This window comes from Melanotaenia boesemani, chromosome 8 (assembly GCF_017639745.1).
Source record: "Melanotaenia boesemani isolate fMelBoe1 chromosome 8, fMelBoe1.pri, whole genome shotgun sequence".
Classification (NCBI taxonomy): Eukaryota; Metazoa; Chordata; class Actinopteri; order Atheriniformes; family Melanotaeniidae; genus Melanotaenia; species Melanotaenia boesemani.
This window is the reverse complement of record NC_055689.1, coordinates 25,576,177-25,591,405: the sequence shown is the minus strand read 5'-3', so window position 1 is coordinate 25,591,405 and position 15,229 is coordinate 25,576,177. Positions and strand designations below refer to the sequence as shown.

The 15,229-nt window shown below is 37.7% G+C and overlaps 1 protein-coding gene across 2 annotated transcripts in view; it reads right to left on the bottom strand.

The window, feature by feature from the left end:
• The window catches only part of LOC121644883 (protein APCDD1-like), a 29,650-nt gene extending 15,220 nt beyond the window's left edge, over nucleotides 1-14,430 (bottom strand). For both annotated transcript variants that reach the window (XM_041993131.1, XM_041993130.1), the window contains exons 1-3: nucleotides 14,047-14,430; nucleotides 5,232-5,415; nucleotides 1,397-1,922 (exon numbers count right to left, since the gene is read on the bottom strand). In XM_041993131.1, the coding sequence (XP_041849065.1) occupies nucleotides 1,397-1,922; nucleotides 5,232-5,415; nucleotides 14,047-14,086 (750 nt within the window). In that variant the 5' untranslated portion in view covers nucleotides 14,087-14,430. The remainder of the gene's footprint in view (nucleotides 1-1,396; nucleotides 1,923-5,231; nucleotides 5,416-14,046) is intronic.
• Between the last annotated feature and the right edge of the window lie 799 nt (nucleotides 14,431-15,229).

Below are 15,229 nucleotides of genomic sequence, written 5' to 3'. Positions count from 1 at the left end.
CCTGTTCCCACTGAGGTGAGAAGGTAAAGAACTGGTGGTAAGTAAGTATAGCCGAATTCACTACATAAACATCTCATTTAAGTTACCTGAGTGGTGGTTTGTCAGATGGCAAAGTGGATATAAAGTCAGAGTTTTATTAGAGCAAATAAACAATCTGGATTAAAGGGAATGTGACTGTTTTAATACACCCTTACATTTTACAGTTTTTACAAAAATATTATTTAAATGAAATGGATCCAGTAGCTTGTCAAGTTTTGCACAATGATCCATTACTTTGAGTCCGGTGTGTTGCAGCAAGAAAACATCTAAAATTTGCAGAACAGGGGCCCTCGAGGAACGGAGTTTGAGATCCCCGCACCAGATGGACATCGGCTAAATATCAAATCAAAGCCACTCTAGGAATATGTGTATACTCTATAACAGTGTTTCTCCATCCTGTTCCTCAGGACCCACTGCCCTGAATGTTTTAGATGTTTCTGCACTTCAACACACCTGGATGAAATGAATGTCTCATTAGGAGGCTTGGAAAGAACTTGAGGAGTTCAGTTAATCTGAATCAGGTGCATTGGAGTTGAGAAACATCTAAAACGTGCAGGGAAGTTGGACCAGAGGACCAAGACTGAGAAACACTGCTCTTTAATACACGCATTTATGTACTAAGGGTTTAAAGCCTCTAGATGTAAAACTAAGAGTTTAAGAAGAATCATAACTCAGTAATTAATGTAGTTTCATTACAATTAATTTGATAGAAATAAACATGTAAACATGTTATGCGGGATAAGCTGATAGGATGAAGCCCTGCTAGTTTCACCAGCCTTTTAGCCAAACCTTCACAGGTGCAGCCAATAAAGCCAATTAAGACAGTGAAGCCCATGAATCATCTAGAGTAGGGCTACTCAGTTCGGTCCTATGAGGGCCGTAGAACAGCAAGTTTTTAATGTGTCCCTTCTCCAACATACCTGACTAAAATTAATGAGTTACTGTGCAGAATTTCACAGGCTGTCAGATCCATTTATTTTGATTCAGGTGGTTGGAGCAGGGATACATTTAAAACCTGCAGGACTGAATTGAGTATCCCTGACCTAAAGGCTCTTGTAATCCCATTGCAAAGCCTGTAGGGATAGAGAGAAATGCAAAGTTTCCTCCTGGAAACGAATGTTAATGAAGGCAAATTTAGAGGGATAACAACTTACTTGCAGTTTTAAACATACAGATCAAGCCATATGCAAAATTAACTGTCTTAATGTGAGTAACCATCAAGGGAAAAATATTTAAGGATATATACCAGTTAGGTATTTCAATGTAGGTGTTTTCCCTTCACCTATTGAAAGGAATTTGCAGATTTGCAGTGAAATACTTCTGAGTGAAAAAAGACATACTAACATTAGGGACTAACCTTGGCATTCTGCAGGGCGGTCTGGTAGCTGGACGGCTTGTAGTACAACCTCTGTGACGCCTCAGTGTGGATGTCTCCCAGAAATAGCTCCTCCACCAGGTGATCCAGATTATGATGGAGATATTGCTTCTCAACCCTCAGCAGCTGCAGCTCATGCATTGCAAAGTTGAGCTCTTTGGAGCAGTCGTACCTCCCCTCCTCACTCCACAGTTCATAGAGCATGCTGGGTTCCCAGGGTCCCTTTATGGCCCCTCTGCAGCTTTGGTTGAGCCTCTGGCTCAGCTCTTTGGCCACAGTGGCTGTGTGACACACTATCTGGACATGGTGGAGTTGGTACTCTGCCTCTGTGCCACCACGAATGATCCAGGAAGCCTGTCGTAGGCGCAACCGACCACGGATCACCAGAGTGTAAGTGGGTTTGGTGCAGTGGTTGTCCTCGTAGTAAAACTGGTGGGCATGGAAAGTGTTGTTGGGGTAAAACCTGTAGGAGCGCGTCAGAAACTCTGGGCTTGGTCTCACCTCACAGCTGCAACAAGAAAAACAATAGTTCAGATAAATCTGTGAAAGTTGAAAAGCGACGACGCACAGACAAAGTCGGTGTTCTGTCATTTCAGCATACTCATCAGAGTAGCATACATTGCATTAATGAGCATGTGTGCACATGAGCATTGTAAAATAATTCTACCATGTGAATGGAAGCTGTTAGTTTAGCATACAATGACAAATTATGTTTATTTTAAGGTAAGTAAATTGTCGTTTTTGGTGATAACTGTAGGGCTTTCTTAGTGCATTTGCACAGTTTGCAGTGCAGTTTTGACGGAACACCTGCTCATCTGCAGAAGGGGTGAAGCTGTGGTTCAGGGTGCAGTGAGTCAGATTGGTGCAGTTGTACTGCTTGTCTAATCATGATGTGTCTTTATCTGCAGTGTGTGCTGAATTTTTTTTTTTTTTTTCATTTATAGCTATAATTCTTAAATAAATGGAAAGCAAATGGGATGAGATCTACACCTCTTTGTGTACAGGCCCTTATCCATTGGAAAGCGTGAGGAGACAATGGCAAACCATCAGTTGTAAACTATCTATTTAGACTGCTAGACTGCAGGTGCGATCTCCTAGGCAGAATGTTTTTTTTTTTCTTTCAAACTGCTCTGCCACAGCTTTATGAAAAGTGTTGTAGGAAGCTTGAAAATGCGGGATGTTAAACACTTTGCCACTATCGCCAACCTTTAGGTCCAGCTGAACCTTGGAGCCATACATGAGCCTCACATTATGTTGATGAGGAGTGGGCACTTCAAAGCAAATGCTTGCAAACAACATACTGCCAAAACAATCAGACGGGGGTTGGAAGATGCCCTTGCATTTTGGGGCTTCACCGAGGACAGACAACACTGTCAAGGCTGCAGCACTCTAACAGTGGACTCACCTCCAGTGTTTTGGTCACCAGCTGCATCTAGCCTTTGGTAAATGTTTTTCCCCTCCCCATTAATAAATATAAATAAATATAGCCCATTATTATAATATAATAATGTAGATGTGTAATGATGTGTGTGAACTAGAAAGCAATATTACTTACTTTTTACTCAGTCTAACATAATCATCTGTCTTTGCATTTTGTTTCCTTATGTATCCTCAGAGAGAACTGTTAAAGACAAGAGGATCGAAAGAGCCATGTCTGTGTGCAGTAAAGTTGTCAGTGCCTTTACTTTCTCATGGAAAAAGAAGAAGGCTCTCACTGCTGCTCAAGAGGAGCTCAAACTCCCAAAGCACAGGCTGATCACTGAATCACCCACCAGCTAACTGTCGGAGCGTCTTTTAGCACTGGTGGCAATATCGTATCCTGCTACAGGGCAGCTTTGAAGCTAGATGCTGTGGGCAGACTTTACCTAAATGATCTGCACTAGCTAAAATAAAGCCCATTTGTTTACATGTTGCACTATTTACTGTAGTCTGATTCTTCTTTGACAGATAATGTGAAAAAGAATTAATGTACACCGGCTCAAAAATAGTATAAAGACTGGTGAATATGTACATTTTGCACTTAGATTTCTACTTCCAACATTTTAAGATTTAGAACCAGTCCATTGTCCAAAATTATTTTTATTCACTTTTATCAGCAGAGTATTTAAATGTCTCTGGGCCTTAACTGTGACATGTTTTGGGTTGTAGTACCAACCTCTACAAACATTTGTTTGCATGTTTACAGTGGTATTCTTTACACTATACTACATAATTTCATGTTAATAAACCAAATCCCAAGTTCAACTAGTGAATCTTTTGGTTTCTTCAGGTGACAAACATCAGGATACTTTTCAAACTGGCATCATTATTGATTATATATCATGATAAATATTGATATTAATCAATATGGGAAATTTATCGTGATAATATTTTTTGCTATATCACCCAGTGCCAGGTAAAACAGTCTTTTTCTTTCAGGGACAAAGATGTGGTAGTGATCTAGCTATTCAAACCCCTATCTCAGAGGTGTCAAACTCCGGTCCTCAAGGGCCGCTATCCTGCAGGTTTGAGATTTATTTGCTTGCTCCAACACACCTGAATAAAATCAAATGGATCCAACAGCTTCTTGTCAACTTCTTTACAATAAACCATTAATTTCAGTCAGGTGTGTTGGATCAGGGAAACAATGAAAACCTGCATGATATCGGCCCTCGAGGAAGGGAGTTTGACACCCCTGCCCTAGCTGAAAAGCCAGGTGACTTCTACTTTAGTCAGTTCAGCTTTATTTGTATTGAGCCAATTCACAACAAAGTCATCTTAAGGCACTTTGCAGACAAAATCAATTCAAGCAATTTATTGTGATCCAATCAGTGTTCATACAAACCAGCTCATAAAAAAATAAGACCTTAGCTAAGCCCTAAGAATAATGGGGGCATCATACCTCTACAGAATTGAGCAGCAAGGCTAGGTGGTAGGGCCAAGAAAAGACTTTGGGCTTCAGCCTTGAATCTTTGCCACTGATGGCCACCGTCCATTTACAACTGTGCTTGGCATTTGAAGTAATGTCTGTAACTATCTTTACCACTAGATGTCATTAATTCTGACACACTAAATATAAAGAAATAGAGGCTTAACTGTTGAATTGCTGTCTGGAGTTTGCATGTTCTTCCTGTTCCTTGGTGTATTTTCTCTAAATACTCCAGCTTCTCCACACAGTCTAAAAGTTATGTGCTAGGTTAACAGGTGATTCCTATGGATGCGTATCTGTACCAGAAAATAAAGGTGCATTTTTGTCACTAGGATCTCAAAATTGCCCTGCAGACCGGAAGGTACAGAAACATCCCATTTTCCACCTTCCTGTGTTTGGACCTTTCTAGTAAACAACTGAAGTGATAAGAAAAACATATTTGGGACTATTCTTGCACAGTGATTTCTGAGCATGTTTAGGTTTGTTATGTCTAAAACTGCTTGTATGGGTTGGTGCATAGGAGTCTCAAGAAACGCTTAACAATGGCGTCAACTGTTTAAACTTAATTTAATTGGAACTGTTTTTTTAAGCAGACAGCTCATGTCTCCTTTTGGTGCCTCTCTGTTTTTAGTTGTTTAGTTTTTTATGAACCATGCTTATGAGGGTGTGTCTTTATCAGATCTGTGTGTTTATAATAAAAAAAACTCACAAAGGATGATGTGCATCAAAGATTGATTAAACATATGGACACCAGTGAAATTCACGTGGTTCATTAATCACTTACTAAAGTTGCAAATGCATCAACAAGGAAGACTTTCAAATTATTTCCTCCCCTCAAGATTTCCTTACAGCACGCTGAAAAAAATGGCTGACAGTAGGTAAAAAAATCTTTATGGAAAACAAACAAACCTGGTAGACACCCAGTGACCCTCCACACTGGGAGGCATCTGCACAGTGATTCGTGCTCCATTGTGAAGGTGCTTCAGCATGTGTTGGCATTGAGAGTCCTTGACAGATCGACCAAAGGTTTTCTCCAGGGGGAGATGGCTGGTGTGGCCATCTGAGTAATGGAGAGAAGAGCCTTCAGCCCAAACTGAGGGGAAAAAAATAACAAAATCAACAATGACATATAGCTAATAGACAATGTATGTTTCAAATTTGTAACAGCTACACTCTAAAACCTTAAATAATAAATATATGCAATAAAAAACACATAGAAAGACTAAATACATTAATTACTTGGTGATGAAATGTTTTAGGAGCCACTAAAAAAATAGTTAAATCTGGTAGAGTCTTTAATTTTGCATCTTTATATGCTAATAATTGAAGTACAACTGCTTATAAAGGCAACCAACAGGAAAGCCAGTTAAAATGAGATCAAAAGGAAAAAGTAGTTTGAACTTTAAATTCTCATGCTTTCCATTCGGAAGGCTTCTTTTAAATACTTTGCTGGTTTAATTGCGTAAATTCAGCTTTGAAACCACAGTAGGAACAAAAGAGCTCAATCAGTGATCCTGAAACACTTTATGGAGATTTTAACGAGTTAATGGTCAGGTGATGAGTTGTTCTGATGAATGAATCTCTCTTCACACAAGTGGCGTGAGCAAGCACCAAAACAAATCAAGGCAAAGGATGAAACTTCAGTTGGATACAAAGATGAGTAGCGTTACATCTTCCCAGTTCTGTCCACATGCTCGCTGAGCTGGAGGGATAAAACATCGGAAATGAAAACATTTTTTTAAAGCCTGCAGCCAAAAAAATGACCTGAGGCTCATGTTCCATTGAGGATTTATTCTATGTAATACTCTAATATCATGTAAATATACCTTGAAATATGAAGACTCTGACTTTAAATTCTTTCTATCAGACCTAACCTGCCTGGCAGCATAATTTAACACCCAGGAATGCGGCGTGTTATTGAGACTAATAACACAGAGAGGGACAAAAACATCTGATTAAAAGAAGCCAAAATCTCTGTGAAGAACAAAGCTCCCTACGGCTGTAATGCAAAAAAGAAAAGTGCCTGGAGTGCTGCTTGGGTGTAAAAAAATGGTATTCCTCTCGTGCTCTTCAGTTATGGGATCAAGTTGAACTCATGAAAAGATCTCTGAGGCACTCAAGAAGGTAGAAGATAAAAAGCCTTTATTATCTCATGGCTAATCTATTAAAAAACATATCAACGCCAACGTGTTTCAGCCTAAGGGGCCTTCATCAAGGCGAGTGGCAAAATGTTTGTCTGGCAGCTTAATTCATGCATATATAGGCTATCACCAGCAGCTGCTCAGTGTGGGCAGGTAGATGGTCACATGCTACCCGTGACCTGCCAATGACAATCACAGTCAGAGATTCTTTAAACAAAAAACAGGTAAACATAGCATGATATAACAAGATTCAACAGATATGTACATAAACATCAATCATCATATGTATATCTACTAAAAAATAAATAGATATTGTTCATTGCTTCTTCAAGGAACCACAGATTAATCAGTTACATTACAAGACCATTACAAAAAAGGAGAAAAATCCAGTTCCTCATTCAAACCTGGGTACTGTGTCGCTTTTAGTGTGTAGATCCAAAATGCCTCTCTTTGTAAGAGTTTTTTAAGTCTGTCTCCACCTCTAATTGAGTTTTCTATATGCTCTATTCCAGATACCTTCAGTGAATCACAATTACCATGGTTAGCATCAAGATAGTAAACAGCCATAGGATATTGTAGGTTACCAGTTCTAATTGCATGTTTATGTTCAGCCAACCTTGCTTTTAATTTGCGCTTTGTTCTTCCGATGTAGAAACAACCACATGGACGTTCTAGTCTGTATACTACATATGAAGTATTGCAATTGAAAAATGATTTAATGTCAAACTTACAACGGGATGATACGTCTGTAAAGTAGTCATCATTAATCATGTTGCTACAGTGGTTACAACGTCCACACCTTTAAAGGTAGACAGCCAAGTGTTTTGTTTTAAAGGAGCAAGGTGACTTTTAACCAGTTTATCATTTAAGGTCGGGGCTTTTCTGAAACTGATCGTTGGAGAGTCTGGAAGAGCTTCTCTAAGGACACTGTCACTATCAATATATCCCAGTTTCTTTTAACAATTTGTTTAATTTGATTAGCTTTATTGCTGTATTGGGTCACAAAGTATACTTGATTAGAGTTCAATTGATCTTTTTGTTTAGGGACCAGCAGCTGTTCTCTAGGGAGATTTTTAGCTTTATTGAAAGCTTTGAGTATAGTTTGGTGTTTATAACCTCAATCAATTAGCCAAGGAGGATGGAAGCTGTCTGCTCTAAGAATAGTATTGTGATCTGTCGGTTTCCTAAAAATAGAGGTGTGTAAATCTCCGTTGATATCTAGATCTAGGAAGTTAATTACAGATGAAGAGAAATCTGAGCTTTAGATTCTTATTAGTATTGTTCAGATATGAATGGAATTGAAGTAATTTGGCTTCTGAACCAGACCAAAGTAGGATGATATCATCAATATATCTACCCTACCATATAATATTGTTTAGATAGGTATTGAGGTCAGAGTAAATAAAATTTTCTTCCCATGCTCCCATGAACAGGTTAGAATAATTAGGTGTGAAACAAGCAACTACTGCTGTACCTTTTTTCTGTCTGAAGAATTGATTCTGGAACAAACAAACTACAGCTGTTCTACACCCTGCAAGACAGCTCTGATGTGTGCTAACCAAAGTTTGTGTGCAAATCACCACATCACAGCGCTGTTCAGTGGAAACACTGGACTTTGTAAAGACTTGATCCTCATCCCAGCTGGTGGGATTAGTTACGCTGCTGTGCTCGCGGGAGAAGTGTTAGAAAAAAACAAAACAAAACAAAAGTTAAGACATTTGTTTTAAGCTTTGTAGGTTCATATTACCTCAGGTTTACTTGCAAATAAATAAATAAATACAAAAATAATAAAAAGGCACCATATTTATACAGTCAAAACACAAACAAAGAAATCAAGTGTGAAATGGATTGTGTGTGTGTGTGTGTGTTTGTAGAATATATTCACATTTTAGAATTTAATGCTGAATCCAAACAACCCAATCTCTCAGCAAAATATGGAATAGTCAAAAACCTGATCTACTACCTGACATAAAAATAACCGGAGGAGTACACTGTTGCAGCAGAATATACCTTTTCCAACACATTTAAGAGACCATAAAGTCTGCATTTGGAGGTTGGAGGGGTGGGGGTGGAGTTAAACCAAGGACTGCCAGCATCCAAACCACTGATTTATTTTTCCCTTCCACATTTCAGTTGCTAATTAATTCCTGTTTTACAATTTACAAACTACATTTTCATGGTAACCTATTACATTACATCTGCATTAAAACAGATAACGTAATACTGTATCACATCAAAGGGCTGCTCAGATTTGATGTTCCAATCATGTTTAAAGTCCAAACAAAGCTGAAAGTCTGTGCATCTTAAAGTTTAACCACATGTTAAAATCCATCTCCAAACATGCCCCAAGTAGAAACATGTCACTGGATCCCACTCTGTATGTAAATAAGCATGTCAGCTTTGTCTGTTGAACAACAAACAGGACACCAGCTGGACTACCATGTTGCTGTGAAATCACAAATACATTAAATGAGCTTGAATATATCATATTTCTGACATAAATGTTTCAGAATTACACAAATACCATTCATTAACTTTTATGTACAAACAATTTAACTCAGCTTTGTAGCAAGATGGACACGGGAAAAGTTCAAAAACAAAAAAGTTTTTGTCGTTGCACAGCTCAGTGTCAGCTCACCTCTGATGATGCAGCAACATACTGAGGCTTTTAAAAAGAAATAGACGGCTCACTGCCAACCTTCAGCTGTTTTTTACACAACAGTAGCTCTGCACAAAAATGCTGTGTAAAATGGGTGTTCCAGTTGTCCTGAGAACATTTTTGCTGGAAATGACGAAGTGATCTTGTTTATCCGAGCGGCGAACTCCTAAGTTTCAGAGGACCCCAAGATTCCAGATTTAAAGGTGGCTGCGCCCTGTAGCACTTGTAGTATATTGTTGTCCTTATTAAAAGCCTTTATAATATATTTATGTCTGTAATGTTTCTAGTGTAAACAGCAATAAGTTGTTGTTATTGATAACTATGTTGTTAAAAATCGTGTCGATATGTGTGGTTTATTAATCATTATCACCAAAATTGTCTGCTGTTCTCATGGTGCACATTTTTACAATGGGTTTCTGACTTTCTAGTTTTATATGACATTGTAGATGCTCACAAATTGGCTGTTTTGGAGGCATCCAGTTGGTGCAACTGGATTGCCAACTACCTGGTTATGACGCCACATATTCTCAGCTGCTTGGAATTCCGAGACAATTCGAACGTACCATGAGCAGCTGCACATGTGACATGCCATTAGAAAGCTGAGATTCTTGTGATTTCATAAATTCAATGCATTTTATGATAAAGTGACCACAACAGAACCACTTTTAAAAACCATGATGCTGGCATTAAACTATATTTTATGTATATATATATATATATATATCCATCCATCCATCCATTATCTTGACCGCTTATTCCATTTCGGGTCGCGGGTGAGCTGGAGCCTATCCCAGCATTTTAACAGGTGAGAGGCAGGGTACACCCTGGACAGGTCACCAGTCTGTCACAGGGCCAACACAGATAGAGACAAACAACCATTCACACACACACTCACTATATATATATATAATAAAGTTGAAATTATTTAATGTTTAAACATTTCTTTAGATTTTGAATAAAGTTTATGTTAACATTATGTTTGTGTTACAAACACTAAGTACTGTATGCAGTTGACCTAGAAATACTGGAGCAAAATGCATTTTATGGAAATCATTCTCATAAAGCAGAAACATTTCAGTTCTTTTTGTCAAGGATTACATGTTGTACTCTGATTGTACCCACAGGAATGTGGGGCGGTTATAAGTAACACAGTATGTCACCTGCCTGCACGGTTACATCTATGGCCTAGTTGTATTCTGAAAACTAAAGTTAAAATTATACAGACTACATGCAACTCTGGGAGAATTAAATTGCAGACATAAAAACATTCCTATTTAAGGGTGCAACTTCAACAATATCACAGCGTCCTTCAAGTTTCCCAATTGTCCAATCTCTCTGTGTCTCAGCTTAGTACGAAGTACAACTTAATCCCATTTGGTAAATTAGACATTTCTCTGATCTACTGCATGCACAGTTTCCTCAAAGACAAATACTGTTTATATTCCTCGTTTTCAGTACAAAATGTTTCACATTTTTGTGAAAAAAGTTTCACGTTGTTACATTCAACTATCATGTTATAACGAGATATGGTCTTTGTTTGAAAAATTCGGGTGACAGCTCTATGCACCACTTCCTGCTTCTCAAATATTAATTACTAGTCTTCTATATTAGAAGACTGAAGAAACAACTTGCAGAATAAAAAAATTGCAGAATAAGTGGATTGTATTTTTAATTATATTTCAAGCCAAGATTTAAATGATCCAGTTTTTGATGTAATGTAGCTGTTTGCTCTGTGGGACCTGGACCTGATGTTAGACAGACCTGCTCCCATCAGTGGTGTTGGACAAAACCTTGTGAAAATCTTAAAATCATAATGAGTGACATTTATTTTGAGCAATTTTAGTCACAGTTACAAATCTGGTTACAATACATCAAAGCTATGCAAACCAACTCAAAATGGAAAACAGACTCAAGGGGAAATAAATGAGGAAATGATTATACGGAGCTTATGTGTACCCTTTTGAAGCGTCATACATCTCCCTCTTCACACATTTAACGAGTGATAAATGAGCGAGTGACTGGAGTTTCTTCCAATAGGTTTCTTTTTCAACTCCTCCCTCATTAAGGCAATAATCATAACAACTAGGACATTCTCTGGATCCCTTTAGGTCCTCTCCTAAACTGTTGCTCTCTATCTAAATCAAAGTGCCCACAAATCTCCCTGAACCCTGAACCACAGCGAACATTTCCAGTTGGCCTGATCCCTCTGGTGAGGTAAGAGCACTGGGACCCCTGACAAGAAAAGAGACTCCACATCGTTTATGGGAAGAGGAAAATCCAAAAGTGCTGGAGACCAGAAAAAGGACTGTTCTTTGTGTTATCTCAGTGATCAAGCAGGAACAGAAGAGGACAGAAGATACGACATCAATTTAGAAATCCTTTAGCTTTTGTGTTTTTCCTGCAAGTAGTACCAATTAAGATTTTAAACTAAACTCAAAATCTGAACATGTGTAGACTACGTAGGACACTCCGTAGCCTACGTTGTCTACACAGACCCCAAACTGGGACACATATATCATCCTCTCACCAACCGTCTCCATGGTGATAGTATCTGTCATAAACCACCAGGTCTGACGACTGAAGTTAAACTGTCAATACTGATGAAAAAACAAATAAAACCGATGATCTGGATAAAAACATGTCCCTTTTATCACTGAGGTGTGAGTGTTTGTGCAGCAGTGATTAAAGTCCAGCAGCAGCATCACCCAAAGTAAACACCTGCTGATAAAATGGATCACTGGCTTTTATTCTACAGCTTTTTCTTCACTTGTTTAACATTAGATGAGCATTTTAGTTTTAATAATCAGTTCAATATTTCGTAAAATCTAGACCTAAAAAAAGTCTCATTTGGTCTCGTGTGTGAAAGAAAGAAAGAAAAATAAAACAGATTTGACAGAAAAGTAGACTGGGACTAATTTCTGCTTTGAATGCAATATGAAGTGAACTCTTAGACTTTTATATATAAGATAAAACAGTGTACAAAAACACACAAATAAAAATAAATATATTACATGAATGGCATCATAAAAGGTCCTCGAGTCGAATTTCACAGCTGTGAAGGGTTTTTCTTTCCTATTTTTCCATTTCCAACTTTTCAGCAGAACATTTAAACCAACATGGAAACAAACACTTCAAGTTGTCAGAAAAAAAAGAAAATGTTTACACCTCTATGATGACTGTAAGATCCAAATCTGATCATGAAGATCCTGCCATGCACAAAAGTTGCAGAAGAGTGACTAAATGTCCTTTGAGGTGAGATCGTTTTACCAAATGTCTGATCTATGCGTCATTAAAAACACATTTACGGGACTCCTTCACTCAAAAGCTGCTATTTTTAGCCACAGAAAAGATAAATCAGAACTGATGTTGGTCATTTTGTGCTACAAGGCTGTCTGCACCATGTTTCTTTCTTGCATCTGTCTGTTGCCCGTCTGTCCTGCCGTCTCCATTTGATGATTGTTTCCTTCTGTCACTGAAGTTTGCTTTACTCCTCCTTCTACGTGACTTTGAAGTTGCTCTTGTTACAGAGTTTCTCTGATTATTGCCTCTACAATTACAGCCCTGATTATTTGGCATCTTTGGAGTTCAAAGTGTTCATTTCCAGGCCACTTTAGCAGCTGATAAATGCTCACTGGCACTCAACCCCACATAACCCCAAATTAGAGGACTGCTTTAGGAGTCTAGAAAGGTTTCTGTTTTATATTGTTTAGATACTAAAACCAGTGTAAAAACCTCACTTATACAAATTTACATCATATTTGAGTGAACAAACTATTGATCACTAAACTTTATCTATTTTTTAATTTTTAAGAATTTTTTTTCCATTCTTTTTAGTTTCTAATATCTTTTAACAGTTAAATTTAATGTGTGTTAAAGTTAACTGAAGTGTCCATCAATACTTACTGTTGCAAGTAAATTTGAATAAATAAATAAATAAAAATAAAACATGAACACTGAAAGTTTTAAAGTAAAGTACCTAAAGTACATTACATTTGAAAATACATTTGAAAATTACATTTTAAAATAGCTTCATATTTACAGTCAAAATAAAAGGTTTCGGGGTCCATGAAGGTGCCCCATATGACTTTATATATTTCAGCAAGTAAAAATGCAAGAAGCTCCTTCTCTGTGTGCATCAAGTTGTTTCTCTCAGTGTCTTTTTTGAACTTAGCTATTTCCCTCTGCAAAGACTCACTGAGGTTTTCTTCCCCCCCACCCCACACCGTCCTACCCCTGTAAATTTACAGCTCACACTAATCTAGGCTGACAGTGCATCTTCATTGCCAGAATGAAAGCCTGAAATAACACTCCACTTAATTGAAACTTACGTTCACTTATACTCACTTAAGAAGAAGTGGATTCCAAAACATCATTTTTATCTCAACCCGGTCATTTTAAGGTGCTGCCAAATGTTTCCTTGTACTGTCACTGGTAGCAGATGGATTGGGTCAACTGCAGTCCCATAATCCTCTGCTGCTCAGACAGTTTTCATCAGGAGTAGATGTTTTAAGTGGCCCTTAACTCTCCCAGTGCTTTTATCTCAACAGCTGCCACAGGGAAGGTTTTTATTGACCTGTAACCTCCAAACATATATAATTATGGAATATGACTCATTTATTGTTAGTCATGTTGACACAAATCTGCAGTCATTATAGTAAACAGCTGTGATTAGGGGAGAGGAGACATGTCAGGAGCCTGTTATACAGTATAAATAAAAGAATAATATTACTTTAATATTATAATCTGTTAAATTTTAAACGTATCAATGGGTTTTTAAAAATGTGTTTAGTTATTTTAGGGTGGTGTTCTTAGTGAAACACGTGCGTAAAACATGTTTTCAAATACATTTTCAAACCCCCGCACTTGTCACAGCACATGGAATATCCAACCAGCAAATCCAAACAAACGTGAAAAGGTTTCTTACCTAAAAAAGCAAAAAGAAGTACTGTAGGTGACAGCCGCATTCTGCACAGCAGGAAACTGAAACGAGCTTCACTGGACACACTGGAAAACGCTTCCTTTTATTCCTTGTTTGTTTGGGCTGTTTTCCTTAGTTATTTCCGTAGAAATCCTCACATCTTTTAGCCAAAATCGTGGCACAAACACTCCTGCGCGATCCGAGCATCACGTGTGAAACACACCTCTAATTCACCGGAGATTAAAGTGGTGGAGGATGAAGAGTCATGTCTTGAAATCAGGGTTAGTTCGAAATTTGACTGCGAAGAGAACTGGAAGAATTCAAGTTTGGTTCGGTGTTTAAATGAGACAGCTCGGTTACTTTCACGCGCGTCTTCCGTGCGTCCTGCGCGCTGCGCCACAGAGGAGGGTTTGAAAGTGTGCCCAGAGAGTAGAGTCTCCCCCCAACTCCGCCCAAATAGAAATTTTGTGGGAGTGGAGAGTGTGTTGAAGTTTCCTGTCCGAAGTCCATGCTGGAAAAAACAAAACAACAACAAAAAAATACCCCAAAATGTGCTTAAAGTAGCCCAAATCAGTCAAGTGTTTTATCTGTGAACATGATTTAATTTACTTTTCAATAGCTTCAGAGATACATATTATTGTGCCCAAACCAAATTTTAATTTTTAATTCAATTTTTGATTTAGCTTTAAGAATTGGTAGAAAATATATGTATTTTTTTTTATCATTATTGTTATACCCATAAATACAGATGGTAAAATTCTATTTCTGTAAAGCATTATGGTGATTTTCAAATATTTTTATGCTCATACTGGGACAAATAATACAGAGAATCTGACATATTTTATGTTTTTGGTTTTAAAATGATGGCACATCATTTTTGTATATTTGCAAAGGTTGAAATTCAAACATGCATTTAAAACTCAGCCACACAAAGTTTAATAATAGATTAAAAAAACAGTATAGTCAATAAACATTAAAACACTTTTAAGACATAAAAGAAAAAAACAACAACAAACAAACAATAGAAATAAAATCAAAACAACAATCTTTGTATCAGGATTTATCGCTCCATGGCTTTTTGCTTTGTTGTGTTTAAAATAATAACTGACACAGGCATAAATTAATCTTTAAATTGATTAAACATGGAGAGACATTCTTGTGTCTCCGTCCTGAGGGCAGCAGCTCATAA